Here is a 27,781-nt window from a genome sequence, read left to right as displayed (position 1 = left end):
AAATCACTGCTGGTGCGGCGTTGTCGTGAACACGTGGTGCTTCATCTGGGCCCACCTCGGCTTCAGGGTCTAAGCGATCATTGGGTCCTATCATTCAGAACCGCCGGGTTTGACTGCATCATGCCTGTGTTCCGCTGCCTGTTTTGCTAATGCCTGTTGGAATTTTATCTGACCCTTCCATCTTTTGCGCCATTAGGCATAGTCGGACTACTGGACGCCTTAAAGGCCCACGTGATTCAATGTCATCAGCGTATTCCCATGTTGATGACGGAATTCTTAGAGCCTTCACAGGATGCTTCAGCTCCTGGTGGAACGGACAAAGGCTCTACAACAGGCTCAAAGGTGTCGAATGATTCCTCAGCGGCTGCTGTGGGAAACTGAGAAGATCACCTTTGCTCTATTGACCTGATGCAAAAGATGTTACAGGGACCATTGTCTGCGAAGGCAAGCAACAGTGATATTGCATCTCCAACACAGGACACATAAATATTTGCTCTTCTTGTGATCGGAATAATTCACCCTTTTTCCAAAAACACAAAATTGGAATGAGAAATATTTTTTTGTTTTATTTTTCTTCTGCTCTCATGAGCACCATGGATTTTGATGTGCTTAGATCGTCTAATCATATATTGACTCTTTAGTGGACTTATAGAGCTTTTGAATTTTAATATCATCCTCTTTACATATATGTTTTTAGACACTGATTTTACGACAATGTTTTTATGCTTTTTAGCAGACTTATTTTAGCATTCGTTGACCATGTTGACCTTCAGATGAGGAGTGGGTGTTATGTTCTCCAACCTAGGCCTAAGTAGCAGTGGGGCCTTTTACCTACATTTGTCCTACCTTGCTCTTCATAATGGTTCTAGCACTGACCCGTTAGCCAGTTATGTACTGAAAAAATGTCCATTGGTTTCCTTGAAACTAGCCTAACTTAGTATGCATGAGGATTCTTAGTGAAATACCCTGCACATGACGTGCATAACAAAATTAACATACTCTGTACAAAAGTCATTGCTATCTTCATCTTAGGTCTAGAGGGCTACTTTGCATAATTACAATGATTGATGCCTTTGGTGCCCCATACATATCCCTGCACCATGTGGCAGGCACCACATAGTACCTGCCACGTAGTGCAGGGATATGTACAGAGTACCTTCTTTGCATAGCGGAGGGTGCTGCAGCCAGTAGCACCCACAGCTATGCATAATATAGGCATTGCGAACGCCGTGGTGGCGGTTGCATTGTAATGTCTACTGCGGGACTGCCCCGAAAAAACAATAGGAATCCTACTGGGGGTGTCTTGAAAGTGTTCGCCACAGTGGTATGGGAGCACTTAGTGTTTTATAAAATACCCCTCACACACCAAAAGGCCCCTTGGTGTCATGCTTCATCATAGGGGTCTTCGCACCCCTCTAACAGGATGCGGCATGCTGCGACCTACGACTACGCGGGAACACTTTAAGTATGACTATATGTGGTGCATGTGATTGGGGATATTTTATGTGAGTGGTGGGATTTAGTGACAAAAATTCAAAAAATACCTGGCTCGTGGGTGTACTTGAAAACATTTTTATTCATGACCCCGGGCTGGTATTACTAAAAGAAGTGAAGTGCGAGGTGAACCTGTTGTGATTATGGACAGTACCTCATGTGTGCGTCGACATGTTTCGGAGGCAGAGATCCTTCTTCAGGACGGGGGCACAACTTCCCCACCTTACTCACGTTTCACTAAATTGTCAAAAAAATTATTAATATTATTAACAAAAGTGAAGAAAAAAAAAAGTTTAATATATATGTGTATAAAACTAAAGGCTACAATGTGCCTACAGCGGTTTGGCTCAAGTTCATGCAAATTGCATGACTTGTCAAGTTTTGCTTGCTTGCTTCATGAGCATTCAGAAACGTCTGGGGGGTGATTGCTAATGTGCAATGAACTCGGGATTAGTTTTCTCCGTCTTGCCCCACACGCTGCTCCGCTGAACGGTTCAGCGGAGCAGCGTGTGGGGCAAGTTATATTTGTAGTTTCCCCAGTCCTATCCTCCGGACGGGCTACATATTGGGAACCAAAATGATCTAACCAGCTACTCTTTGTCACATGGTTAGAAGAGGGTTCGGGGTGACCTCCCTGCCCCCACTTGACCATATTCCAGAACACTTTTGAGTCCTTGACCGAGCATGCATTTAATAGATCTTGCCAATGTTGGTCGTCCCATTGAGTCTTTGCCCTGTGTATTGTTTTCTTATAATCCTGCCTGGCTGTTCTGACCTCATCCGGGACTCTTCTTTTCATTGCGCTCCCTAGGGCTTTTCTTGCCCGCCTACAAGCAGCATTATACCAACTCACTCTATGTGGCCATCTATGGTTGCCTGTGGGCTTAGTTATTACCTTGAAGAAATGCCCCCCTTAAACTTTCAAAAAACCTATCATGTAGGTTAGTAATACCCCCTAGAGCATTCTCGTTCTCCTTGTCCCCTAAAGTGTTCATGGCGGAAATGACTTTATGTAGCTCCTCCCTGATACTCTCCATCACCCTAGTATTCATCTCGACCTGAGCCCACCTGATCCGCCTCATATCGTTAGTTGGTACAATATCAGCCACGGGTTCCTCATCGTTACTTGTCCCCTCTGTGTTGCTTCCCCACAACTGATTTGAAATACATAAAGGGTTGTGGTCGCTCTCCTGCCTGGCAACTACCTTCATATCTTCCATAAGGTGCCAAATAGCCATGTTACAAAAGACATAGTCGATCCTACTTTTCGATCGCCCGTTATCAAACGTGTCTACCCCCTGGCTATCGCTGGGCATTCTGCAATTCAAAGCCCTAACCCCTCTCTCGCAGCATAGTGCATTAACCTGTATTATGCTGTCAGACCATCTGGCTATTGGGTTGAGATCCAGTCTAGGAATCCCCCAGCGGGAGTCTTCTTCCTCCCCCGAATACCAATCACCCGCTACAAGTGGCTCGAAAGTCATATTTATATCACCTGCGATTATCAGGTTGTTTTCGGGAGGCTGTTGGCTAATCAGATGGTCGAGGGCTGCCAGGACCTGAGATTTCCCCCTACCCGGCCCACTGACATACAGATTATAAATATCCACAGTGCCCGACAAGCCCATTGGTAGCCTAATCAGCTGAATATCTCTATTGTTAGTTGGAATCTCAACTACTCTATCAAAAAATTCCTGTCTTAGCCAGATAGTAAGCCCCCCTTTCGGGCAGCCTTTGGGTCCCTTAAGGGCCGGCACATAGAAGTTCAAGAAGCCATAGAGAAACTGGGGCTCACACGCCCAAGTCTCCTGAAAAAGGCAAATATCAAAACCCATGATAAATGAGACCCATGCACCACATATAGTCATACTTAAAGTGTTCCCGCGTAGTCGTAGGTCGCAGCATGCCGCATCCCGTTAGAGGGGTGCGAAGACCCCTATGATGAAGCATGGCACCAAGGGGCCTTTTGGTGTGTGAGGGGTATTTTATAAAACATTAAGTGCTCCCATACCACTGTGGCGAACACTTTCAAGACACCCCCAGTGGGATTCCTTTGTTTATTCGAGTAAGTCTGTGGAGTAAGAATCCTAGGGCTAGATGTAGGTAAGTAATATTTACCGACTCTTAAATACCTAATTTTACCGATTCGGTATTTAAGAGTCGGTAAATATGAAGGGGGAGATGTAGGGAAATCCAGATGTTTTTACCGAATCGGTAACATTCGGTATTTACCGATTCGGTAAATACCGACCGGTAATGCCCATTCATTCCTATGGGCTTTGAAGCCCATAGGAATGAATAGGCATTACCAATTCGGTATTTACCGAATCGGTAAATACCGAATTTCACAAGGGTGCAGGGGGTGTCACTTTGACACCCTCTAGCACCCCCAAAACAGGTTCGGGTGCCATGTGGCAGGCATACCTGCCCTAAGGGCAGGTCTGCCTGTCATATGGCACAGGTGTGCATGCACACATGTGCATGCACACCGGAATCGGTATTTTACCATCAAATAGAATTTGATGGTAAAATACCGATTCGGAAAGGCTTGTGGGACTCAGAAGAGTCCCACCTACATCTCAAAATTACCGAATCGGTAAAAATACCGATTCGGTAATTTACAGAATCGGTAAATTTACCGATCGGTAAATTTACCGATTCTGCCCCCTACATCTCAAAATCCATTTACCGGTCGGTAACGGCCGAATTCGGACGTTACCAACCGGTAAATGCCTACCTACATCTGGCCCCTACTGTGTTACTTTACCTCCCCTCTCTTGTTTATTTGTATACTGCGGGACTGCCGACAGCCTGTCGGGCGATCCCGATCCCCGATACGGTGGCGGACGGACGTAAGACTGCCCACTATCCTAATCAGGCCCTAAGTGAGCATGATTGACTGAACTGTTTCCACCATCTCTGTGGGGTCATGGGTTGTCATGTTCGATGGTTGCCAGAAACTATTCGCTCCTTGGTAAGGTTAGGGGCTTATGGTGGCACTGTGAGCGAGATGGTCTATAGGCTAACATTAACATATCTTATGGGGGGAGTCCAGAATCAGTCTAGACACCAAGCCCTTAGTTTATGCTGTCCAACAAAATTGCAGATCCTATGGTTTTTTTTAGGAACCACACAACACTAGGGTCTAGGCCGGAGGCAAATGATTGACAGATCACAGGTGGGGGAGGGGGGAGAGGAGACACAACCCTTTAACAAAAGCGTGACTAGGAAAACCCAGACGATCTCACAGATAGGCAGCAACACCACAATGGTCTCCGGAGGCTGGCCCTAATAAAACATGTTTGGCCAGAGAGGCACACATGCCCAAAAACACCATAAAGTCAGATGCCACACTAAATTAGTAACACTCAGGCAATCAGTAGACAACATGGACATTACATGCAGCAATCATGCACTTCCCATGCCAGACATTTGGACACGTACCTACTGGCCCCGTAATGTGCCCACACAGGGTTGAGACCCACCTGCAAAGCTTAACAATTAGCCAGATTTATAACTTCATGACTAGGCCCAAATTTCCATCTCCACGGGAATGTGCAAAGGAATTTATGATGCTTCATGTAATGTATAAATTGACGGCCGAAACCCATGTGCGTTCAGACAGTCTTCAGACCCCCAACTCTGTTGCCTATGCTCCCAACCACTGCGTTTAATTAAACCAACTGTTCCTGATTGCCAAACGGCTCTTGTCTTTCATTTTTTAAGGTAAATCCACATTCGAGCAACAAATGCTGAACCTCCTGAGTGCACTCCTGACTCCAGGATTTTGTGAGTTTAGTTTTGATTGTTAATAAATGAAAAACTAGCTCCCCAGGGCTCAGAAGTTACTGCTGCTAGTTATTGCAATATCTGGTCTTTGTGTCATGGTGGTAGTCTGGTCCCAGTCTTAGATGTAAATGTAAATGTAAATGTAAATGTACAGGAATTTATATAGCGCAAATCACCGAGCGGTTTCTAAGCGCTTGCTTAGGGAACCCGTCCTGGTATTCCCCTGTGAGATAACCCCAGCAGGGTATCCGCAAGGTGAAAGCCAGGCATCCCGCCGCGAGGGGCCGTTGTGGAGATTAAGCAAGCTATTGCCCAGAGTCGCAGAGTGTGAACCCGTGAATCGAGTAGGCACCAGAGCGAGAATTGTCGAGTCCATGGACATTTTAGGACTCAAGACCCCGCCGAGCCGGGAATTGAACCCTGGTCCCGGGCTGACCTCTGCTTCCAGGTCTGCCTCCTCTAACCAGTGAGCCACACTTCTCCACTTTAGATAATGTATGATAATAAAAATAAAACACTAAGGGGCATATTACCAACCAATAGAGATAATTTTTGTCTCTAACTTGTTTAGAGACAAAAATTATCGCCGCAAATCGGCGATTTTTATCGCAGATAAACCTTGCTATTAGCAAGGTTTATCGCAAATGCGATAAAAAACGGCCTCAATGCATGAATATCGCTGAAAAGTCAGCGATATTCATGCATTATCGAGCAAATGCTCTTAGCCATGTTATCCACCTCCCATTGGATAACATGGCTAAGAACTGCTCTGGGCAGGTGTTAGCTTTTGGAGATATTCGCGCTTAGCGCGAATATCTCCAAAAGTTGGTAATAGGAGATAGCGAGATATGAGATAGCGATGTTAGCGATGTTTTCAGTCGCTAACATCTTGGCACGCCAACTTTGCATGTCATTAGTGATAAATATCACTGACATGCAAAGTGGGGCCCAAGATGGTCGCTATCTCCTATTAGCTGTCGCTAACTGGTGTTAGCGACAGCTTGGTAATAGGGAGATAATTTTATCTCCGCTTTCTTGGCTTTTAAAGCCAAAAAAGCGGAGATAAAGCCCCTTGATAATATGCCCCTAACTCCTTGTTTTCTTTCAGGATAGTTGCCTGTGATGGATAATCCTTCTGAATAATGCTATAGTTGAAGTTCACCTAGGTGTGAGTGGGACCTCGCTTGTGGTGTCTTCCATGTTAGCATTACCCCACTCCTACTACCGCCACCATTAAGAAGGCATCCTGAGAAACCCTGCAATAGGGTTTGGAGGATTGAGAGAGGTAGCAGCCATCGCTTCATCTATTCCGGTAAGAGAACTAAGAAGTGAAGTGAACTGGTTTAGTTAGTACTTTCTACTGAACATTAAGATTTTTTTAATGTATGTTGTACGCAATACGAATAGGTATACCCCCCTAGCAGGCAATATAGTTACAGAGGGTAGTAGGACAAGGGTATAACTAACTGGTAGTGATAAGTGGATGGGTGCTGCACAAGTGGCAACAGTTAACCTCATCAAGCAATAAGACAGATTAGTGTGTGTTCTTCCCACTCTGGTCGTGGGTATTGTTTATGTATAAGTAAAGTAAGTAACCTAGCAAATAAATATATGAAGAGTCTTTAGAATCAGATCTGAAAAGTCTAGTCCCCGTGGAACTATTCCTGGCAGTTTGCTGAACTCGGACCCTCACCCACTCCTACAGACCATGGCGGAACCTCTGCCTCGTCCTGGACAGCAAACTCGCCATGGCAAACCAGATCAATGCAGTCTCCTCTGCCTGCTTATTCACTCTTTGTATGCCCCGAAAGCGCTTCAAATGGCTCCCAGTCAGCACCAGACGTGCTGTCACTCAAGCCCTCGCCACTAGCCACCGGACTACAACAACGCACTCTATGCAGGAATTACCATGCACCTCACATAGAGACTGCAGGCCATACAGGACTCAGAGGCAAGACTCATCCCCGACCTACCCAAATGGACCCCATCACCCCTCACCTCAAGATACTGACTGGCTTCCCGTCCACATAAGATGTCCATTCAAGATGCTGACCCAAGCCTAAAAAGCCCTGCCCCTATCAAGGACCAGCATACGTCAACCACCGCCTGAGCTTCCACCAACCCTTCAGATACCTGCATTCCACCTCCCTCACTCTCGCTCACCACCACCACATCCACCAAAGCAAAAGTGGAGGACGCTCCTCCTCCTACCTCGCCGTGAAGTCCTGGAGCAGTCTTCCCCTTCGGACCGCAGCCTCTCTTCAGAAATTCAGAGAGGGGCTCAAGACCTGGTGGTTCAGCTGATTCCACCCAAGCAGACGGCTCTCAGCGCCTGGATACTCTCTCGGGTGAATAGCTGTGCTATATAAATCCTGGCTGATTGATTGATTCGTTGATAGGAGGAAAAGTTAATGCACACAGTTTGTGACTGTTCAGAAGGCAGCTTTTTGTCAATAAAAAAAACATAGAAGGCAGCTCTAAGTGCCCAGACAAAAGACAGATTGTGAGTGATATGCAAGAAACAAACAACCCATTTATTTTTTAAACACAGGAGGCACAGCCTCTCCACCCACAACAGGACCAAACCGCTCTTCAAACAGATACCCCAATGCCCCACTAATGTCCAAAGTCTTAACCTTTTCCCAACTTCCCTTCCCAAATCTCAACCTCTCCACCCAAAACAAAAGTCCCACGAACCAAAAAATATCTATCAAAAAAAGGGCTTCCTAGAGGGCATCTAGGCGGGCGTGCAGGTATGCCACCTCTTGTGCCAGGTGCTTCTGGCCAAGAAGAATCAGCTCTAGCTCATGTAAGGCGCAGCGGAGGAGGCGGTCTGTTGTTGATGATGAAGAGGGGGGTTGGTTCTTCTGAGTAGCAGCAGTGGTGGATCTTGGCTGCTGGCGGCGGTAGCGGCGGTTGCGGCGGTGCTGGCGTTGGTATGGCTGGACCAGAGGCGGTGGGCTAGGCTGGCTGGAGCGACTGGAGGCACGGGCTTCCTCCTCCGCCTCCTCCTCCTCCTCCTCCTCTTCCTCTAAAACCATCAGCTTGCGATATTCTGCTGCAATGGCCTCCAGCCTGTAGCTCCGCCGCGATGGTCGAGCTCCAGCAGCAGGAGTAGCTATATCAAGAAAGGAAAAAAAAAACACATTGTAATGTTCTGTGCAAAAAACGTGTTTATATAGAGGCACAGTAGCAGAACATTGCTGGTGCCCTAAGGCCATAGGAATTTTTGATGTGATCACTCACAGGGTCATGATTTCCTCACACAGTAGCACATAATGCAAGGAATAAAGCCAGAACACCACCAGAATAAAAGTGATTTCTTTTGTTTAAAGGATTTCATAGTGAAACTAAACAGACACTTTGGGCGCAAAATGACCTCTCTTTAATGAGTATGTTGTATATACAGCACAATTAATAGTATTTTTGGTGTGCAACAGTAATGGAGGCATGCTAGCGCCGGGTCTGCTACTCTCTGCAGTCTGCAGCATGTTTTAGGGGAAGCCCTAATGGATCATTTATTCAACTTTTAATTCCAATGGTCCTGCTTTTCTCTGACTGCCTTTCGAATTCTACCAGGACTCCAAACTTAAAAGAGGCAGGTGGATGAATACTATGTCACACATGTAACATGCAACGGATATCCTGTCTGCCTTAAGCAGACAGCGGAAAAAATTATGTACTACCCTACAGGCAAGGATGTATGACGTTACAACGCACACTTTTACAACGCATACCATTACAACGCATTTTTTACACCGCAACATCCATTACAACGCACACCATTACAACGCATACCATTACAACAAATACTTTAAAACTACCTTTACAACGCATTCCACTACAACGCATAGTACATTTACAACGCATACCATTACAACGCATTACACTACTTTGCATATAAGGTAAGTGTTGGATAGTGTAGGGGTTACAATTACTATTCTAACTCCAGGGGGTGCAACAGTAGGGTAAGTGTTGGATAGTGTAGGGGTTAAAATTACTATTCTAACTCCAGGGGGTGCAACAGTAGGGTAAGTGTTGGATGGTAAGTTATGCGTTGTAATGGTATGCGTTGTAATGACTGCGTTGTAATGGTATGCGTTGTAGTGGTGTGCGTTGTAGTGTCATGCGTTGTAATGACTGCGTTGTAAATGCATGCGTTGTAATGGATTTTGCATTGTAAAAGTTTCGTTGTAATGGTAGTGCGTTGTAAAAATTGTGTTGTAAACGTTACATACCTACAGGCAAGGGAACGGGACATATATTATTTGGCACATTTGTCACAGAGTATCCCTTCCGCCAAACTAAATTATTTTCAACAAATACCTATGCTTGGAAGTAGGAAAAGTTACTCTACCGCAATGTAAGTGTGAGGGATTAGCTAGGTTGGAGTTTAGCTATAGAATTAACATAATTTTCAGCCACACAAAGGCCAAAAATAGGTGAACAGCAAGCCATGTCAAAGGACAAAGGTAACAAATTCTGCGATGGTTTTTGGATAGGTAGGACGAATGGCGCTCAGGCTAGTTAGCGGTAGAGTACGTGAGGAAAAACAAGTGCTTTACGGTGCAACAAGATCAGGGGAAAACCCGAATAACCCCTACAGTGAAGGACCCACATAGCCACTTAGAACCAAGTCCTGGGCACACGTTCAAGGATAACGTTATTTAGAATGTCAAGTGCACAAAAGTAGTGCTCGATTAATGAAAAATAACGGAGGTCGACACCAGTAGTTTCATGTGATAGATGACGTTTATGCAAAACTTGGAGTTTGTCAAATGAATGCACCAGCCGACACGTGTTTCGTCACCTGGATAGTAACCTGTGACTCTTCAGGGCTGGGAAGGACACAAGATGTAATAATAAATTGTATTGTAAACGTTCACAAACTTGATGTTGTCATATAATAGCAGTGACATGAGTGAGGTGACAACATACAAACACTCAACTATATGTGGAAACCCATATAGGACTTCTTTTGAGGACCAAAAGGAGAAGAAAACAGATGGATAACATCAATTGTCACTTCACCGTATTCCCTGTAGGAATTATTCATAGGTGGTTGAATATCAGCATTCCTAAATATTGCGCATAGGGTTTTGAACTAATTCAATAGTGAATGTCGATAAGAAATGGATAGTGGTTAGCGACCGAGTGAATACGTGAGAGATCAAGTGACAACCAGTGGTTGTGCCTGGGATGCTACTTACAAAATAAACAAACATAGGTTTAGGTTGTATCGCGGTAAAAGATGAAAATGAACAACTATGTAAATGAAGAGAGAGAGTGTAACGACATCCAATAGCTCTGCCTCATTTAAACTAGTATTGATACTATTGAATCAATTCTATATACCTCAAGGAAAACCAAAGAATCAGCGTGCAAAAGGGTGATTGCTGCTGTGGAAAAGTTTCATGCACATGTGGACGATGAAGCAGGGGCACAATAAAAGGAGGGCGTGTTACCTGACTGTCGCGCTATAAATGCATGATCTGGTGTGAGGAAAAGAGAGAAAGTGACAACATTTGTAAAGGTAAACGCTCGGGAAGAAGGCGCGTAGGTTTTCATGAGAGCGGCTAAAAAGAGGTGGAGGCAATAAACGGTAAAAGGACTCACCGATGGACCGGTGATAATTCCAACCCGGTCGGGGCGGGTATTGATAAAAACAAAGGGTTCTGTAGTACACGATAATGATAAGGCTAAATCAAAAACAACCAGGCGGGTACGTCTGTGTTCGTGGGATCCTAGGAGAAGAGTAAAATGTATCACTCTGGTTAAAGAAGGAGATTCTGTATAAAGAGCTTCTATGTGGAGTGACAGGGGTTTGCAAGTATACCTGAAGAAAGCAGGATCCAGCTAGCGTCCGTCTCACTTCCGTAGTGTGGGAGGAGCGGTGTTCACAGGAAATGGAATTTATCTCCTGTGCGGGGCTGGTCAATGCATACTATGTATATACATGAGTGTCTGGAGCTCAAAGAAGCTGTTTGAGCTGTTGTTATAAAACAAGAAACCCGGAGCGGGAAGCGCCGTAAACAACCCAGTGTTAGCACTGAGCCCGAGCGGGCATTGCTGATAGCCAGTCGGGTCACTGGGTGGAAGGAGGAGCCCCACAGCTCCAGGGAATTAATAGTAGCTTCTTCACATGTAGGCGTGCGCCGCAACATCTTTAAAGGTGATCTTTAAAGGCACACTCTACAGTGCTTTAAGTAAAGATTTGTACGTGTACTCCCCATGTTTATGTCAGTGCTAACCCACAAAATAAACAAGCATTGGCGCACGGCCATGAAAGTAACAAGGCTGCGCGGCCGTGAAAGTAACGTGGCCGCGCGGCTGTGAAAGCGAAAATGATCGCGCTCTGTGGTGGGGGAGGGGCAGAGCAAAAGGAAAGGGTGCCACGAGGAATGTGAGCAACGGCAAAAGCAGGCTGCCGAGCGATGTGCACGCACCATGACAAGAGAGGAAAGCCATATTGCGCCTCTGCTCGTCATTGTGCGCGCAACCGCACGCTCTATGCCTGCCAAAAGCGTGTGCTAGCACTTTGAAAATCCACATACTAAATGTCTCGCCGAGCAGCGCATGCACTGGCTCAGGCGAGACCTAAAAAGGATAATGCAGGGATAACAATTTAACAAACATTAGATAGAGGAGTTGAAAAAAAAGTGGACAGTATAAAACAAATTCATACGGTCAAAGTATTTTACTAGTGTGGAAAGGTAAGAGTTAGGGAGATAAAAAACAGGACTTACTTGGGCCAACAGAACTGTCTGCTGCGGCGCTGGTGGTGGTTACTACTGCACTCGAGATGGCAGCCCCTTCACACTGCTCTGATGCCCTCTTGCCCTTGGGTGCTGGTGTAAGAAATAAAGACGATTGAAAAATAGATTAGTGGTACAGTTACTCTCTAAAAAAAATATTTTAAAAGGCACATGCAGTAGCAGTGCAGTTTTGAAATCCGATAGCTTAATAGCCTATTGCCCTATTCCTAATTACCTAAACCTAAACTACAATTTGAAATACTAGTGTATTGCAACAAATGATCTTTGCTTCTCCGTACTCTTTGATGGGCCAACTTATCAATCAATCAATCAAAGCATTTATATAGCGCACTACTCACCCGGAGGGTCTCAAGGCGCTAGGGGAGGGGGGGGTACGCTACTGCTCGAACAGCCAGGTCTTGAGCTGCTTCCTGAAGGCGAGGTGGTCCTGGGTCAGGCGGAGGTGGGTCGGGAGGGAGTTCCAGGTCTTGGCGGCCAGGTAGGAGAAGGACCTTCCCCCTCTGGTGGCTCTTCGGAAGCGGGGGACGGTGGCGAGGGCGTGGCCGGTCGATCGAAGCTGGCGTGTGGGAGCGTAGAAGTTGAGGCGGCTGTTGAGGTATCCTGGGCCTTGGTTGTGTAGGGCTTTGTGTGCGTGGGTGAGGAGACGGAAGGTTATTCTCTTGTTGACCGGGAGCCAGTGCAGGTCTCTCAGGTGTCCGGAGATGTGGCTGCGACGAGGGATGTCCAGGATGAGTCGTGCTGAGGCGTTCTGGATCTGCTGGAGTCTCTTCTGGAGTTTGGCGGTGGTACCGGCGTAGAGGGAGTTGCCGTAGTCCAGATGGCTGGTGACGAGGGCCTGGGTGACCGTCTTCCTGGTCTCGGTGGGGATCCACCGGAAGATCTTACGTAGCATGCGCAGGATGTTGAAGCATGACGAGGAGACGGCGTTGATTTGTCTGGTCATGGAGAGGGAGGAGTCCAGGATGAAGCCCAGGTTGCGTGCGTGGTCTGTTGGTTTGGGAGCGCTGCCCAGGGCGGGGGGCCACCAGGAGTCGTCCCAGGCGGAGGGTGAGGATCCCAGGATGAGGACTTCCGTCTTGTCCGAGTTCAGTTTCAGGCGGCTGTTCATCATCCACTTGGCTACGTCTGTCATCCCTTCGTGTAGGTTGGCTCTGGCGGCGGCGGGGTCGTTGGTGAGGGAGAGGATCAGCTGGGTGTCGTCGGCGTAGGAGATGATGTTGAGGTTGTGTTGGCGTGCGATGGCTGCGAGGGGGCTCATGTAGACGTTGAAGAGGGTTGGGCTGAGCGAGGAGCCCTGAGGGACGCCGCAGATGACTTCGGTGGCTTCTGACCTGAACGGGGGGAGGCGGACTCTCTGTGTCCTTCCGGCGAGGAAGGAGATGATCCACTCCAGTGCCTTCTCCTGGATTCCGACGTTGTTGAGGCGCTGCGCTAGGGTGCGGTGGCAGATAGTGTTGAAAGCGCGGAGAGGTCCAGGAGGATGAGGGCCGCTGTTTCTCCGTTGTCGAGCAGGGCTCGGATGTCATCGGTGGCTGCGATCAGGGCAGTCTCGGTGCTGTGGTTGGCCCGGAATCCAGACTGCGAGAAGTAGAGGGATCCGTTCGTCTCGAGGAAGGCGGCCAGCTGCTTGTTGACGGTCTTCGCGATGACTTTTGCAGGAAACGGGAGCAGCGAGATGGGGCGGTAGTTCTTGAGGTCGGTGGGGTCGGCTGATGGCTTCTTAAGTAGAGCGCTGAGTTCGGCGTGCTTCCAGCTCTCCGGGAAGGTAGCGGTGTCGAAGGAGGTGTTGATGATGTCCCGCAGGTGGGGTGCGATGACAGCGTCGGCCTTGTTGAAGACGTGGTGAGGGCAGGGGTCGGTCGGAGATCCGGAGTGGATGGAGTTCATCGTGCGGACGGTGTCTTCGGTGCTGATCGGGGTCCAGGCGCGGAGGGCGGTGGTGGAGGGTGGTGGTTCGGTCGTGGCGTGCGTCGGTTGAGTGCTGAAGCTGTTGTGTATGTCCGCGATCTTGTTGTAGAAGTAGGAGGCGAGGGAGTTGCAGAGGTCTTGTGAAGGGGTGATGTCGTTGTTTCCGGCGTTGGGGTTGGAGAGCTCTTTGACGATGTTGAAGAGTTCCTTGCTGTTGTGTGCGTTGTTGTCCAGTCGTTCCTTGAATGCAGTTTTCTTGGTGGCGTGAATCAGTTGGTGGTGTTTTCGGGTGGCGAGCTTGAGGGTAGTCATGTTGTCCGGTGTTGGGTCTCTGCGCCAGGCTTTCTCGAGGGCTCGGCAGTTCCTCTTGGAGCTCTTGAGTTCGTCGGTGAACCATGGGGTTTTCTTGCTGCCGGGTCTGCTAGGCGGGGTCCTCAGAGGGGCGAGGTCGTCTGCGCAGTTGCTGATCCACTTTGTGAGGTTGGTGGCCGCCTGGCTGGGGTTCATTGCGCCGGCGGGAGGGTTCTTGCCCAGGGAAGTCGCGAGCTGGTCGGCTGTGATCTTGTTCCAGCTTCTGCGTGCAACCTGTTGCTGGTGGTGGTGGATCGTGGTCCTTCTGAAGCTGAAGTGGACGCAGCTGTGGTCTGTCCAGTGGAGTCCGGTGGCGTGGCTGAAGGTGATGTCCTTGCTGGATGAGAACACGGGGTCGAGTGTGTGTCCGGCGTAGTGGGTCTCCCTTTGCACAGCACTACACATCACGGATATTGGAACTGTGTTAGAAATGGGATCTCTGGTTGGCTAAGGCTTGCGCCAAAGCCAGGCAGAGACCACCACTCTAGTCAGGGCAAGGGAGTTACACACCAAGATAACCCTTGCTCACCCCCTTGGTAGCGTGACACGAGCAGTAAGGCTTATCCCGGAGGCAATGTGTAAAGCATTTGCGCAGCACACACACACAGCAGCAACACACTAGACACACCACAAAAAGGGACTCCACATAAGGTTATATATAAAAATAGCATTTGAATTACCATAAACACATTAGATCATAATCACACATATACACTGTGCCAACTGGCACTGGGCAGTATTTACAGGGGATTATTTACACAAGACAGGGCCATGTGGGCCACTGTCGGAATCAGCACTTAGTGGAAATAGTAGATGTAGAACATAGAATAACTGTAGCACAAAATAACAATTGTAGAACACCACCAGTAACTACTGGTAAAAGGTAGGAACACACTACGCAATACTAGTCACCATAGGCATAGGTCACGCAGTGAAACATAAACTGTCTAGAACACATTTAGAGGTCTAAAACAGGCATAAAGGCATTACGCAAAAATCACATTAGGCATCAGGTAATTACCAACATAAACACAAATCACCAATCACCTTGCGCAAGAAGGGCAGCTGGGAAATGAATGGGGTGAAGGAGTGCGTTTCACTCCTGAGTCCAAAGAACATGTCCCTTAAAAATGAAGAACCTAAACGGTGCAGCTGCCCCCTACTTGCTGGGCAGCTGTGTGGTAGGGAAAAATGCAGTAAGGGCTCTCAGTGCGCCCAAAGGACAAATTGCGCCTAAGGTTGAAGCCATCTGGCTCTAAAATTAAATAGGGTAGAGCCAGCACTAGAAATGCTTAAAAACAGTTGGAGTGCATTCTCCAAGAGAGAATAACTCGCAGATGGGAAGCAAGTAAAATTTCCCATTTTGAATTTGGGGAAGGGGCAGGGAAACTACTTGCCTGGAAAGATAAAACAGATCAGGTGCGAAATCACATAAAAGAGATTAGAGTAGATGACGAGCAATCCTCTCGTTCCTCAAATAGAGATATCGGGCATGGCCTTCCGCAATTTCTTCCAAGATATCTATAATGAGTCTATCATCAAAGATAGTGATAAAAGGAAAAAGTGTTTGGAGAAGGTCACCCTACCAACTATCACGGATGATCAAAGAACAGATTTAGAAGGGGAAATAACTAAAGTGGAAGTGAGGAGGGTCATGGATCAGTCCAAAAGAGGGAAGGCGGCTGGCCCGGATGGGTTTCCAGGAGAACTATATCGATCCTTAAAAGAGATTATCATCCCAATATTGGCCAAAGTATATAACAACATACTTTTGAAGGGAGAAAACACCCCCAGTTCGTAGAGTGAGGCAACAGTGGTACTGATCTTGAAACCCGGCAAAGACCCAACTAAGGGCTCAATTATGATGGCGCGGACGGATCGCCACCGCCATGCAGGCGGTGGCGATTCGTCTGCCATCCTTGCCCGTCCGCCACCTATTTCCCCCCGCCATATTATAATGGCGGGGGGACCGTGGCGGACGGGAAGACCGTACGCCGCTTTTCCTGTGGCGGTCGCAAGGCGACCGCAACGGAAAAGGTCTAATATGGTGGTGGTGTCTATCAGACACCGCCAGCCATATTAGGATGGGCTGAGGGAAATGCCTTTCCGTGGAGGCAATGCTGCCACGAAAAGGCATACAGTCCTTGCTTTGGGGGCCCGTTGCGGGCCCCCATGGTGAAGGGGGGCTGGCGGATCCACATGGAGGGTACCTATGGTACCCCCCTGCGTTTCAAAATACAACATGGCAGGCACCGCGCGGTGCCTGTCATGTTGTGCTTTGAAACGCACAACATTCATTTTTTGCATTGCGGCGGGCGGTGCTTTCAGCACCACCCACCGCAATGTAAAAAATGCGGGATGCACCCGCCACTGTGGCGGGTGCATCCTAATTTGAGGCACGGGACATCCGCCCCTGTGGCGGACGGTCCCATCCTCCGACAGGATGGCGGACGGACTTTATCCGTCCGCCATCCTAATTGACCCCTAACTGTGGGTCATATCGACCAATATCACTACTGAGCAATGATTATACATTTTTTGCTTCCATCTTGTCAAATAGGCTGGGGACGGCGGCTGATGGTATTCTCCACCTAGATCAAAAGGGCTTTGTTAAAGGGCGTCAATTAGCGGATCTCACCTACGAGCTGGTTGGCGCAATTGATATTGCTTCCACCTTTACACTCTCCCTGGCAGTTCTAACCTTAGACGCAACTAAGGCCTTTGACAGGGTAAACTGGGGATACCTGTCTGAGGTAATGAGAAAATTTAACCTGGGAGATAAATTTTGTTGTGCCATAAATCTGATATACCAGGCCCCAACAGCTAGATTATTAGTGAATGGAACCTTGACAGATGTCTTTAAGATTACCAGGGCTACGAGACAGGGCTACCCTCTCTCCCCGTTGCTCTTCAACATGTACATAGAACCATTCGCACAGGTACTTAGGGAAGATCATAACATCGTTTCTTTTAAATTTGGAGAGTGGGAGAGGAGGGTGGCCCTGTATGCAGATGATATCCTGATTCTAACAGCTGACTTGGACACAGCTTTTCCAACAATTATTAATCATGCAGAGGAATTTGGCCAATTTTCGGGATATGAAATTAATGCCAGCAAAACCGAAATAAAGGCATGGAATATAAGAGACACACAATTTCAAGTAGGGTCCACTATGCGATATTTGGGGGTTAGAATTGTACAGGAGGTAGGGAAAATTGCAGAATATAATCTCGAGCGAGTTTTGAAAGAATGTCAAAAGCAGATGAAATCGTGGGCTCACCTCCCATTATCCATCTTGGGGAGGGTTAATTTAGTAAAAATGTCAATTTTGCCTCGGCTCATAATTCTCTTTAATACCATCCCGATGTTTTTTGACAAACACCAGATAGAAAAATTTCAGCGAGAGGTAAACTCCTTTATCTGGAAGTACAGGTCGACTAGGTTGGCATGGAAGAAGCTCAGGCGGAGGAGAGACAAGGGAGGATTGGCGCTAGCCGACTTGCAATACTATGCCTGGGCATTACAGCTCTCACATTCAAGAATGCTGTTGAAAATGCCCACAAGTACAGGGGGGGGAGAGATGTTTCCAAAAAGTTAAATTGAAAGTTCTCCACTCGATGGTACAAAATTGGACCATAATAAGAAACAAAGTGGGGCTCAACTACTTCTCAAATTTAGCGCCACTGTGGGACTCCCCAGGTACTCCCGTATGCTTCCAGGATAGTCTGATAAAACCATTGAGAGATTCTGGGATGATAGCGTGGGGAGAGCTGTTGAATGATGGTTCTTTTCTCTCCTGGGATGATCTACGTGAGAGAGTAGGGACAGGCCTTTCCTGATTCAAGTATATCCAGATGAAAAGCTGGGTTCAAGCCCAGGTTAGTCGTAATACATCCTTTGGGAAGGGCAGTAACCTAGTGGCGAGACCTGTGGGGAAAAGGGAGGTCTCAGTGTGGTATTGGGCAATTGAGGAGGAAGTGGATGGAGTCTTTAAAGTGGCAGATGAGGGGGGGCGTGGCTAGCAGCCGAGCATGGCGGCAGCCTAGAAGACTAGCTCCGGAAGACGAAGCGGCCTCTCCGATAATCCGTACCACAATCCGTGGCTACACCAGACCTCAGACGGAGGGACCGAAGTCCCGGGACCGGGCGGCACAAGCGGCGAGTACCCGGGTGTAAATCGAACGCCGGACGGCTGAGATACAGCCGACTGTCTGCGAGACCCGAGCACGGGCCGGAAACCAGGGAGCCCAGTGGCTGGAGGTGCCGACTGGAAGTGCGCCCAGGCCGGCAGAGGTGGACCGGAAGTGACCGATGATCGGGGAGCGGCGTCGGAAGAGTCCAGCTGGCACGAAATATCTTCCCTGGTTGTGTCGGTATCAGGATCCGACAGCCACAGCGCGGCTGGAGTGACAGAGGAGGTGACCGCGGCCGAAACGCCGCTCTGAAGCTGACTGTGACAGAGAGGTGAGGCGCCGCATCTACATATCGACGGAGCGGGACTGCTCAGCGGGGGCTGCGGGCGCACTGGAGAACTCTTCCCCCCCCCCCTCTCTCACCAGAGCTGGAGGAACACCACACCTGAGTGGCGCCTGGAGGCACTGTGAAACGGACTGGGGGGCAGTGGTGCACGAGGGGTCACCCGAGAAGCCGACCACTTGTTGTCTGACCCCATGCCTAGGGAACATTGGTGTCGCGCAGTGCCACACAACATCGGCACGCTCCTGAACCACTAAAGGTGACAAAGGACGTGAGTGTCCCCAATTAAGGCCGGGCGCTGTTTGGTGCAGCTCGGGGGCTCCACGCATTACCACGGCTGCGACCCTGAGAGACGGGGAGTGCAAGAGGGGTGCGACCAGAGGGGACGGATCACCGAACAAGGCAGGAGGCTCCAGCTACATAGAGGTCCGGATACAGACCCTCAGCTACTTTGAACTGGTGGCCTGACTTAAGCAGTACAGGGCTGAGCTGTGCCACAGGCTAGACTGTAGCCATGACTGGTCCGCCCCCCCCTCCATAGTCTGTCCCTCCTGCAGGCCAATTGTATAGACAACTAGTAGAACATTACTAGACGTCATGGCGGGAAAGGGCTCCAAAGGCGGCGCGACACAAACACGTATCGAACGCTACACATGTGATAAAACTGCGTCCCCTCCAACGGAAGGGAGGCATACCTCCGCGAAAACGGTGGACGGCGCGGGGACTAAAAGGGCGACACTTGATGACGTGATGCGAGCGCTTACACAAGTCCAGAACACGGTGGGCTCAATCTCTACCGAAATAACCCTCATTAGAGCGGATCTCCACAAAATGGCTGAAAAGGTTGGTTCGCTGGAACTGGTTACGAAATCACTGGTAGAGGATGTATCGGAACTTCAGACGGCGATGGAGAAAGTAACGGCAGAGAATAAAATGCTAAAGGAAAAGCTTGATGACCAGGAAGAACGCTCTAGAAGGAATAATATACGAATTCTTGGAGTTCCAGAATCGGAAGGAACTAGAGCTACTGATCTCTTCGTGGAAGAAGTAATCAAGTCACAACTCCAACCTAAAGGACTATCAGCGTTCTTCTCGGTCGAAAGAGCGGGTGGCCAGCCAAAGCCCGGGGCGTCTCCAAGGCCTATCCTGGCAAGACTGTTTAATTTCCGAGATAGAGATGCCATTCTGCAAGCGGCGCGGGTGTCCCCCCCCCCCCCCCCCCCGTGAAGATTCAGAACTCCACGCTGGCCTTCTTCCCGGATTACACGGCGGAGGTGGCCCGAAAAAGAAAGACGTTTCTGGACGTAAAAAAAGGAGCTCAGGAGGAGAGAGATCCAATATTCCATGTTATTCCCGGCTAAACTGCGGGTGGTGGCGGAAAACAGAACGTGGTTTTTTGACAATCCAGAAGTGGCCCGGGACTGGCTGGACGGCTGGCGACCCACCTCTCAACCCCGCCGCGTGGGACGGACAAAAAAGGGCCAGCATGTAGGAGATCATGAAGACGTCCGAACGGAAGGACCGGAGGACGAGAGACGCTCGCCCATGAGGGACAATGCTAATGGGACTTTGGAGGTACAAGATTAGCAACCCGGCAGGTACGAGACACTCTTTGTTTTTTGATAATGGGACTGCCGCTCTAGCTGCCATGGACACTGGGCTGAGGACCTCTGCAGAGGGTAAGAGGGGTCGCTGACTCCGGAGTACTCTTCACCCCCAACGAGCAAGTAACTCTGTGTTTCTTTTTGGGTGGGGTCAGGCACTCTGCTAAATTGGGGTGGCGGGCAGTTCTGAGTCCGTGTAGCAGGGGAGCAGGGAGGGGGGGAGTTCAGGGGATAGGGGGGATGGCAATGTTTAACTGTTTGAAATGTTTGACTCTACAGATTACACGAAAGGCAGCAATAGTCACAGTAAGCCAGAGACTACACGCCGGACAAGCCGGTGATGGCCCGGGGATGGCAGACCCATCACTGCATACGAGTGAGTGCATCCATGAGGGTGGGTGCAGATCGGATACACTGACATTACACCCTGCAGGACCCATGTACGTATTTACAGGCACACAATGGCACACATGTCACAGTCCGATGCCGTAGTAGACAGTCCCGATACGGGGCCGGTGCCACCGTTGCAATTAATGTCATGGAATGTCAGAGGTCTGGGAGACAAGGTAAAGAGAGGGTTGGTGCTCCAGAGTATCAGAAGGACGAATCACGATTTGGTCCTCCTTCAGGAAACACATCTAGTGGGTACGGCCAGCAAGGCTCTGGATAGACGAGGGTACCGCATGATAACACACTCAGACTTCACGTCAGGGTCCCGGGGAACGGGCATTTTAATGAGGAAGGCATCCCGATTAATTTTACAGACTGTTAAGACTGACACTCATGGCCGCTTTGCAGCAGCATGTGGACAGTGGGAGGGAACGCCCCTTAACGTAGTGTCTGTCTATATCCCGCCGGCGCTGCATGCAACTGCACTTCCGGACCTAGGAAGGTTCCTGTTGGAGCTCCCTGAAGGAGATCTAGTGGTGGGTGGAGACTTTAATGCGGTAGCCGATGCTGCGCGGGATAGGTTCCCGATTCGGGCGCCTACATCTGGCCCGTCCCGATTCAGTGAGTTCCTAGAAGCACAGGGACTGGTAGATACATGGCGGTGTCTACACCCCGAGGATCAGCAATACTCTTATTACTCAGCTACTCAGAACTGCCTGTCCCGAATTGACTACTTCCTTACACTGGGGGACGGCCGACTCACGATCAATGATGTAAAGATAGGACCCCGAGGTATCTCGGATCACTCCCCTCTGACAATGAGCCTGTTGTGCTCGCCAATAGCCCGCAGGAGAATCTACCCAATCTACCCGGGGTACCTTAAGATACCTCACATCCGTAAAGATCTAAAAAAAGCGACTAGATACTACTTTTCGGAGAATTCAGACTCAGTGTCATCCCCGACGACCCTCTGGGAAGCATACAAAACAGTGTTAAGGGGGCAGGCGATCGCAACAATAGCGGGACACAAGCGCACACAAAAACAGGAACTGTTAAATCTGGAATTGAAGCTAGAACAAGCAAACGCGGCTCATATGGCACACCCGTCAGAAGATACACTTCACTCACTCCACCTTTGCCAGCAACTACACGACGACAACCTCAGGCGACGGACACTAGACAATATTGAAGCGACCGCGCATAGGGTCTATGATATAGGGGACAAAGCCAGTAAATTACTAGCATGGCTAGATAAAAAAAATGAGGGCAATAGACACATTCTGCAATTGAAGGACTCGGAAGGGGTACTTCACTCACGTCCCTCTGAGATTATAGAAATCTTAGCTGACCACTTCCAGGAAGTCTATACCCCAAGAGACGTAGTTACGGCTGAAGCGGCAATGTCGGCGCTTCAGGATGCGCGGGTCGAGACTCTACCACCGGAGGCAGTGACTGACCTGGAGGCAGATCTGACGGAGGATGAGATTCGAGCGGCGGTTAGTGCATTGCGCACGGGCAAAGCGCTGGGCCCTAATGGGATCCCGATTGAGTGGTTCCAGGCTATGACAGACACCCTGAGCTCACCTCTGATGGCCATGTTCACGGAGTGTCGGGAGGTGGGGACTCTGCCCCTGGATCAGCGGGTGGCAACCATAGTGGCCATCCCAAAACCAGGTAAACCGCCCATGGACTGTACGTCATACCGCCCGATCTCCCTGCTTAACGCCGAGGCAAAGATTCTGGCGAAACTGATAGCAAACAGACTGATCCCGTACTTAACACACTTAATTCACCCGGATCAGTCGGGCTTCATGCCACATAGAAGCACGGCACTGAACCTCCGGCGGGTGCACGGAGCACTGGCGCGAGCCCCGTGCTGTCGGAACCGGCGGCCATATTGTCATTGGATGCCAGAATGGCGTTTGACATGGTGGAGTGGCAGTACATGTTCGCAGTCTTGGCCCATATGGGCTTTGGCCCCAAGTTCATTTCCTGGATTAACCTGTTGTACGCGAACCCTGTAGCGCATGTAGCGGCCAATGGCCACATCTCCCGAGCGATCCCCCTGGCTAGGGGGACACGCCAGGGGTGCCCGCTATCCCCCCTACTGTTCGCACTGGTACTGGAACCACTGGCTTCTGCCCTTAGGACTACCCCATTATTAAAAGGACTGCAATGGGGTGATGGCTGGGAGGATAGAGTTTCCCTATATGCTGATGACATGTTAGTATACCTATCCGACCCGGTGGCTGGTATTCCGAAGGTGTTGGCAATATGTGACGCTCATGGTCTGACCTCCGGATACACAATCAACTGGACAAAATCAGTCATTTATGTCCTGAAAGGTCCTGCACCAATTCTTCCTGATAACTGCCCGTTGGTGATAGCCGACACCTCCTTTAAATATCTGGGTATACAAGTCACTTGTGATGCAGATGTGTTCTATGATCGGAACCTGCTGCCCCCACTCGCCCGCCTGAAGGCGGATGTGAGACATTGGAAAGCCCTGCCTCTCACACTACTGGGACGTGCGGCGTTATTTAAAATTATGGCGCTACCGCGCCTTCTGTATGTACTGGAAAATACCCCGGTCCTAATACCGCCTTCCTATTTCCGAAAAGTAACGGCAGTGATGACGGACCTGTTGTGGGGAGAACGCCCACCCAGAATAGCACATACTAAACTCAATCGTGGGTGGTACGACGGAGGGATAGCCTTGCCAAACATGCAGCTTTATTATTGGGCATCACAGCTCAAGGTAATTAATCAGTGGATCCACGCCTCACATGCTGACCCAGCATATTTAGCGGATAGAGCGCAATTAGGAACACACAGCATGCTGGCCCCACTCTACAATCCAGGCCAAACAGCGACGCTGATCGGCCCAACCAAACACACCGTGTCACTGTGGCACAGGGCACTGACGCGACTTAAATGGAGAGGGGTCATTACTAAGCTTACTCCATTATGGGACACCAAACGCCTAGGCTGTCTTAGATCATGCAAGGGCTTTACTCAATGGGACAACATTGGAATCACGACAGTGGGAGATCTATGGACCGCTACTGGTGTGATCCCTTTCTCACAATTGCAGCAGCAGTACGCACTAGGCCCCAATGAAACATACAGATACTTACAAATAAAACATGCATTAATGGCAGTAATTGAGCCTGGGTCGCTTGTCCCGGACTCATCGCCTCTGGAGGACCGACTGCTCACGGACTTTATGCAAACAGGCGCCACCTCACTCACCTATCGTAAATTACTGAATAATCTCCCGGACCCTCTGCTCAAGCTGAAGGATAAGTGGGAAACTGAGTTAGGGACCATGGATGAGACAGATTGGAACGCCGCACTGGCGTCGCCACGAGAGGCGGGTGTCTCGGCTCGATTCAGGCTGATACAATTTAAAATACTGCATAGGGTATATTACACCAGAACCACCCTACATAAGATGCACAGGGCAGAACACCCGTATTGTCTTAGGGGATGTGGGGAAGAGGGGACACTACTGCACACACTTTGGGAATGCCCAATAATTTTGACATATTGGCAGCAGATCATGCGTACCATCTCCCAGACCCTCGAGACCTTGTTGACGCCAGATCCGCGTGTGTGTCTGCTGAATGTGTGGGAGGGAACTGACTTGACGCATCGGAAGCGGCAGTGGGTCACTATTGGGATCATGGTGGCCAAGCGAGACATTGCACAGCGGTGGGGAGTGCCTGAAACACCTACGCTAGCACTGTGGTGTAGGACGATGGACAAACTCATGTTGACTGAGCGTGCGGTATATAAAATGAGAGCCAACCCTCGCAAATGGAACGAGATCTGGAAAGCATGGAATAGATATAGAGGGGATCTATGCGAACCTCTTCCTGAGGAAGTGGAAGACAGTTCAGGAGATGAAGGGGAAATGGATGAATGAAACATTGGGAGGTGGGAAGGAGGCAGGAGGAAGATAGAGACCTTGTGATATAGGTATTACATGGCCTGGAGTTCGGAGGGGGTGGGAATACGTCTCGGGACACCTGAACCGGCAAGTGACATTAGGGATGCAAAGAAGTGATTCATAATGACTATTTAATTTGTATGAGTCTGAAGTTTTGTTTGAATTTATATAAAAGTGAGACAATGCATAATCCATAAATACTCCTGGAATGCCTTATGTACTTTACCCAAATTTGCTGCCAGACCGGAAGGTTGGCTAAACAGCTGTGTAACTTCATAGATGTGATATTGAATGAGCAACGGTAGCCCTTGTTTTGTTGAACATTGCACTGTACTACTGGCAAAATTTAAATAAAGTCTTACCTAAAGTGGCAGATGAGTTATGGGGAGAGCAGATGGATTCACAGTGTGATCTCGAACGGGTGGACTCATTCAAAACCCTTCATAGTGTAGTTAAACCTGCTTGCTTGAAGCGGAATCATTTGTTTACGGTCCAGGATACCCTTTGGGTGACAGTTTTGCGCTACACAAATATGCCATACAATACAATACAATAGAGCATATTTAGCCCCTCTTAAGTTATCGAAATTTCTGAAAGAGACGGTATGCAATTAACGTGGGATGCCTGAAGCATCAGACGTTCATATGTTCAAGGATTGTCCTTCCATCCGGCCCTTTTTGAAAAATGTGAAGAATACTTGTGAGTCCATCTTGAAAGTATCATTAGATATAGATCTGCCCCTGATTATCTTCGGCCTCAATGATAACATTACTGGTGCCGCCAGATCTTTACAATTCTACGCAATTTCAATGACTAGGAGACAAATCTGCAAGTGTTGGGTGGATCCAGTTGCTCCAAAACACTCCGAATGGCTGACCTCACTATATGAAGTATCCAAGATGGACACGGCTAGATCCTGCAGTAAGAAAACAATTGCTTTCTGGGACTTACTGATTCAGTGGAGATAGGGAACCCGGGTTTTTTTTTCCCCCAGGTCCTATGATTATGCCTTTTTGGTGACTCCTTGTACTACTCTATGCTCCCAGGTCACCAATATGATCCATCTGGTCTATAAAGACTGAGTTGGAGTAAAAACCTAACCTCTCCCCTTGACATTCTTCCTACCTACTAAACGTACCTTTGCTTGAGTCAACATAAGAATCCGAAAGACTCCTGAGCTCAATCAGTAAGGCTACGAATGGCGGTTGGATTTTTCAAGAGGGTTAAAGGCGAATGAGGACACAATATTTTTTTTTTAATTAAAAAAAATTGTAGAACACCACCAGTAACCACTGGTAAAAGGTAGGAACACACTACGCAATACTAGTCACCATAGGCATAGGTCACGCAGTGAAACATAAACTGTCTAGAACACATTTAGAGGTCTAAAACAGGCATAAAGGCATTACGCAAAAATCACATTAGGCATCAGGTAACTACCAACATAAACACAAATCACCAATCACCTTGCGCAAGAATCACATTAGGTACTGCCCCCAGGCCAACTGCCTTCCATGGGGCTCAAATGCCCTCTGTCCAAATAGTCAGGGCGCGCTGCCTAGGCAAAGAACATATCCCCTTAAAATGAAGAACCTACACGGTGCAGCTGCCCCCTACTTGCTGGGCAGCTGTGAGGTATGTAAAAATGCGGCAAGGGCTCTCAGTGCGCCCTAAGGACAAATTGAACTCAAGGTTGGCTCAATCTGGCTCTAAAATTAAACAGGGTAGAGCCAGCACCGGCTCTAAATTACATATATTCCCAGGATGAGCCACACGGGCTCTGTAGAGCATCTAGGCCAAACGATTGAGCCCTTTACGCTCTGAAAACAACTGGGGCTTCGTTGCAGCCCTCAGGCTCTAGGAACAATGGAGCCAACAACAGCGGTGTGGGCACGGGGGCGGGCACCGACAATGTGCCCCGACCCTACCCCCCTAAACAATAAAGCGTGGGCCCCTCTGGGCCCGAGTAAACAATGAGGTAAAGCATCGGAGCAGCCCCCTGCAAAGCAGGGCTGCTCTGGAGAGAGGCACCGGCAGGGTGCCTTGACTCAACTCCCCCCCAGCTGGCCATACTCACCAGCTCTTCTGGGCAGCTCTCTCCTCTTCAGTGCGGCGGCACGCAGGGCTCTCCCTACTCATGGGAGCCCCGCCTCACCTCCTTCACCCGGTCCTGGAGCGCGGGGAAAGCTCCCATCCGCTCCTCTCCACTCTCCGGTCTTTTCTGGGTAGCTGCATGCGGGGCTCTCCTCTCCATACGGGAGCCCCGCCAGTCACTGCAGTTCTCCTCTGCCTCACTCGGCACCACAACACTCTCCCTCGCTCTCGGGGGCCCTGGGTGCAAGCGCCGCCTTGGTGCACGCAGTCCGCTTCAAGGGCACACGAAGGAGCGCGGGGTAAGCTCCCGCTGCTTACCGCTTCCTGATTAGGCCCCGCCCATGTCTGGCAAGAGGTTGCCTGACTTCCGGCTAAGCCCGGGCTGCGGCGGTGATTTCGATGTGGGACAAAACGAGGGGTAGGCACCCTCGAGGTTGGAAATATCCAGCTGCACAAAGTCCCTGGCGGGGTGGGCACCCGCTAGGGATATAAAAAAATGGCAAATCCGCTGGTGGGCACCCGCGCCGAAATCTGGCAGATTGCGGGGTAAGCACCCGCTCGATTAGAGCCCTTGCAGGGGGATCCCCACGGCGGGGGCTCCCTCGGTAAAAGGATCGCAGCTCTGGGCTGCAACTCGCCAACAGGAGCGCTGCCCCTCTTAAGATAAGGGGCACCACAATCAGGCGCTTCCCTGGATGAAAAATAAAGCGCTTCCAGGAGCTGCAGGCAAAGTCCAGTAAAGTCTTTGAATGAAGGAGGGGGGGCAAAGGCTGGGCCCAGGGGCCAGCTCAAAGGGCCCTCTAACAGGGCTGCAGAACCCAGTGGCGGTTCCTCCTGGCACCCAGCAGCAGCAGCAGGCCCCCTCAAATTAGGAGCAAGAGATAGCAGATTCATTGGGACAGAGCCCCTTTTTATACACACATTTCCTTTGTCTGAAGCTGCAGGG

General features: G+C 49.4%; 1 protein-coding gene across 1 annotated transcript in view; it reads right to left on the bottom strand.

Annotated features, from left to right (window-relative positions):
• Positions 1 to 8,009: 8,009 nt before the first annotated feature.
• The window catches only part of LOC144782584 (uncharacterized), a 50,895-nt gene continuing 31,123 nt past the window's right edge, over positions 8,010 to 27,781 (bottom strand). The window contains exons 2-3 of the mRNA XM_078661956.1: positions 12,030 to 12,131; positions 8,010 to 8,401 (exon numbers count right to left, since the gene is read on the bottom strand). Of these exons, the coding sequence (XP_078518082.1) occupies positions 8,010 to 8,401; positions 12,030 to 12,131 (494 nt within the window). The remainder of the gene's footprint in view (positions 8,402 to 12,029; positions 12,132 to 27,781) is intronic.

Source organism: Lissotriton helveticus, chromosome 9 (genome assembly GCF_964261635.1).
Source record: "Lissotriton helveticus chromosome 9, aLisHel1.1, whole genome shotgun sequence".
NCBI classification, from domain to species: Eukaryota; Metazoa; Chordata; class Amphibia; order Caudata; family Salamandridae; genus Lissotriton; species Lissotriton helveticus.
Note: the sequence above shows the minus strand (reverse complement) of the source record. Positions and strands in the feature narration are given on the sequence as shown.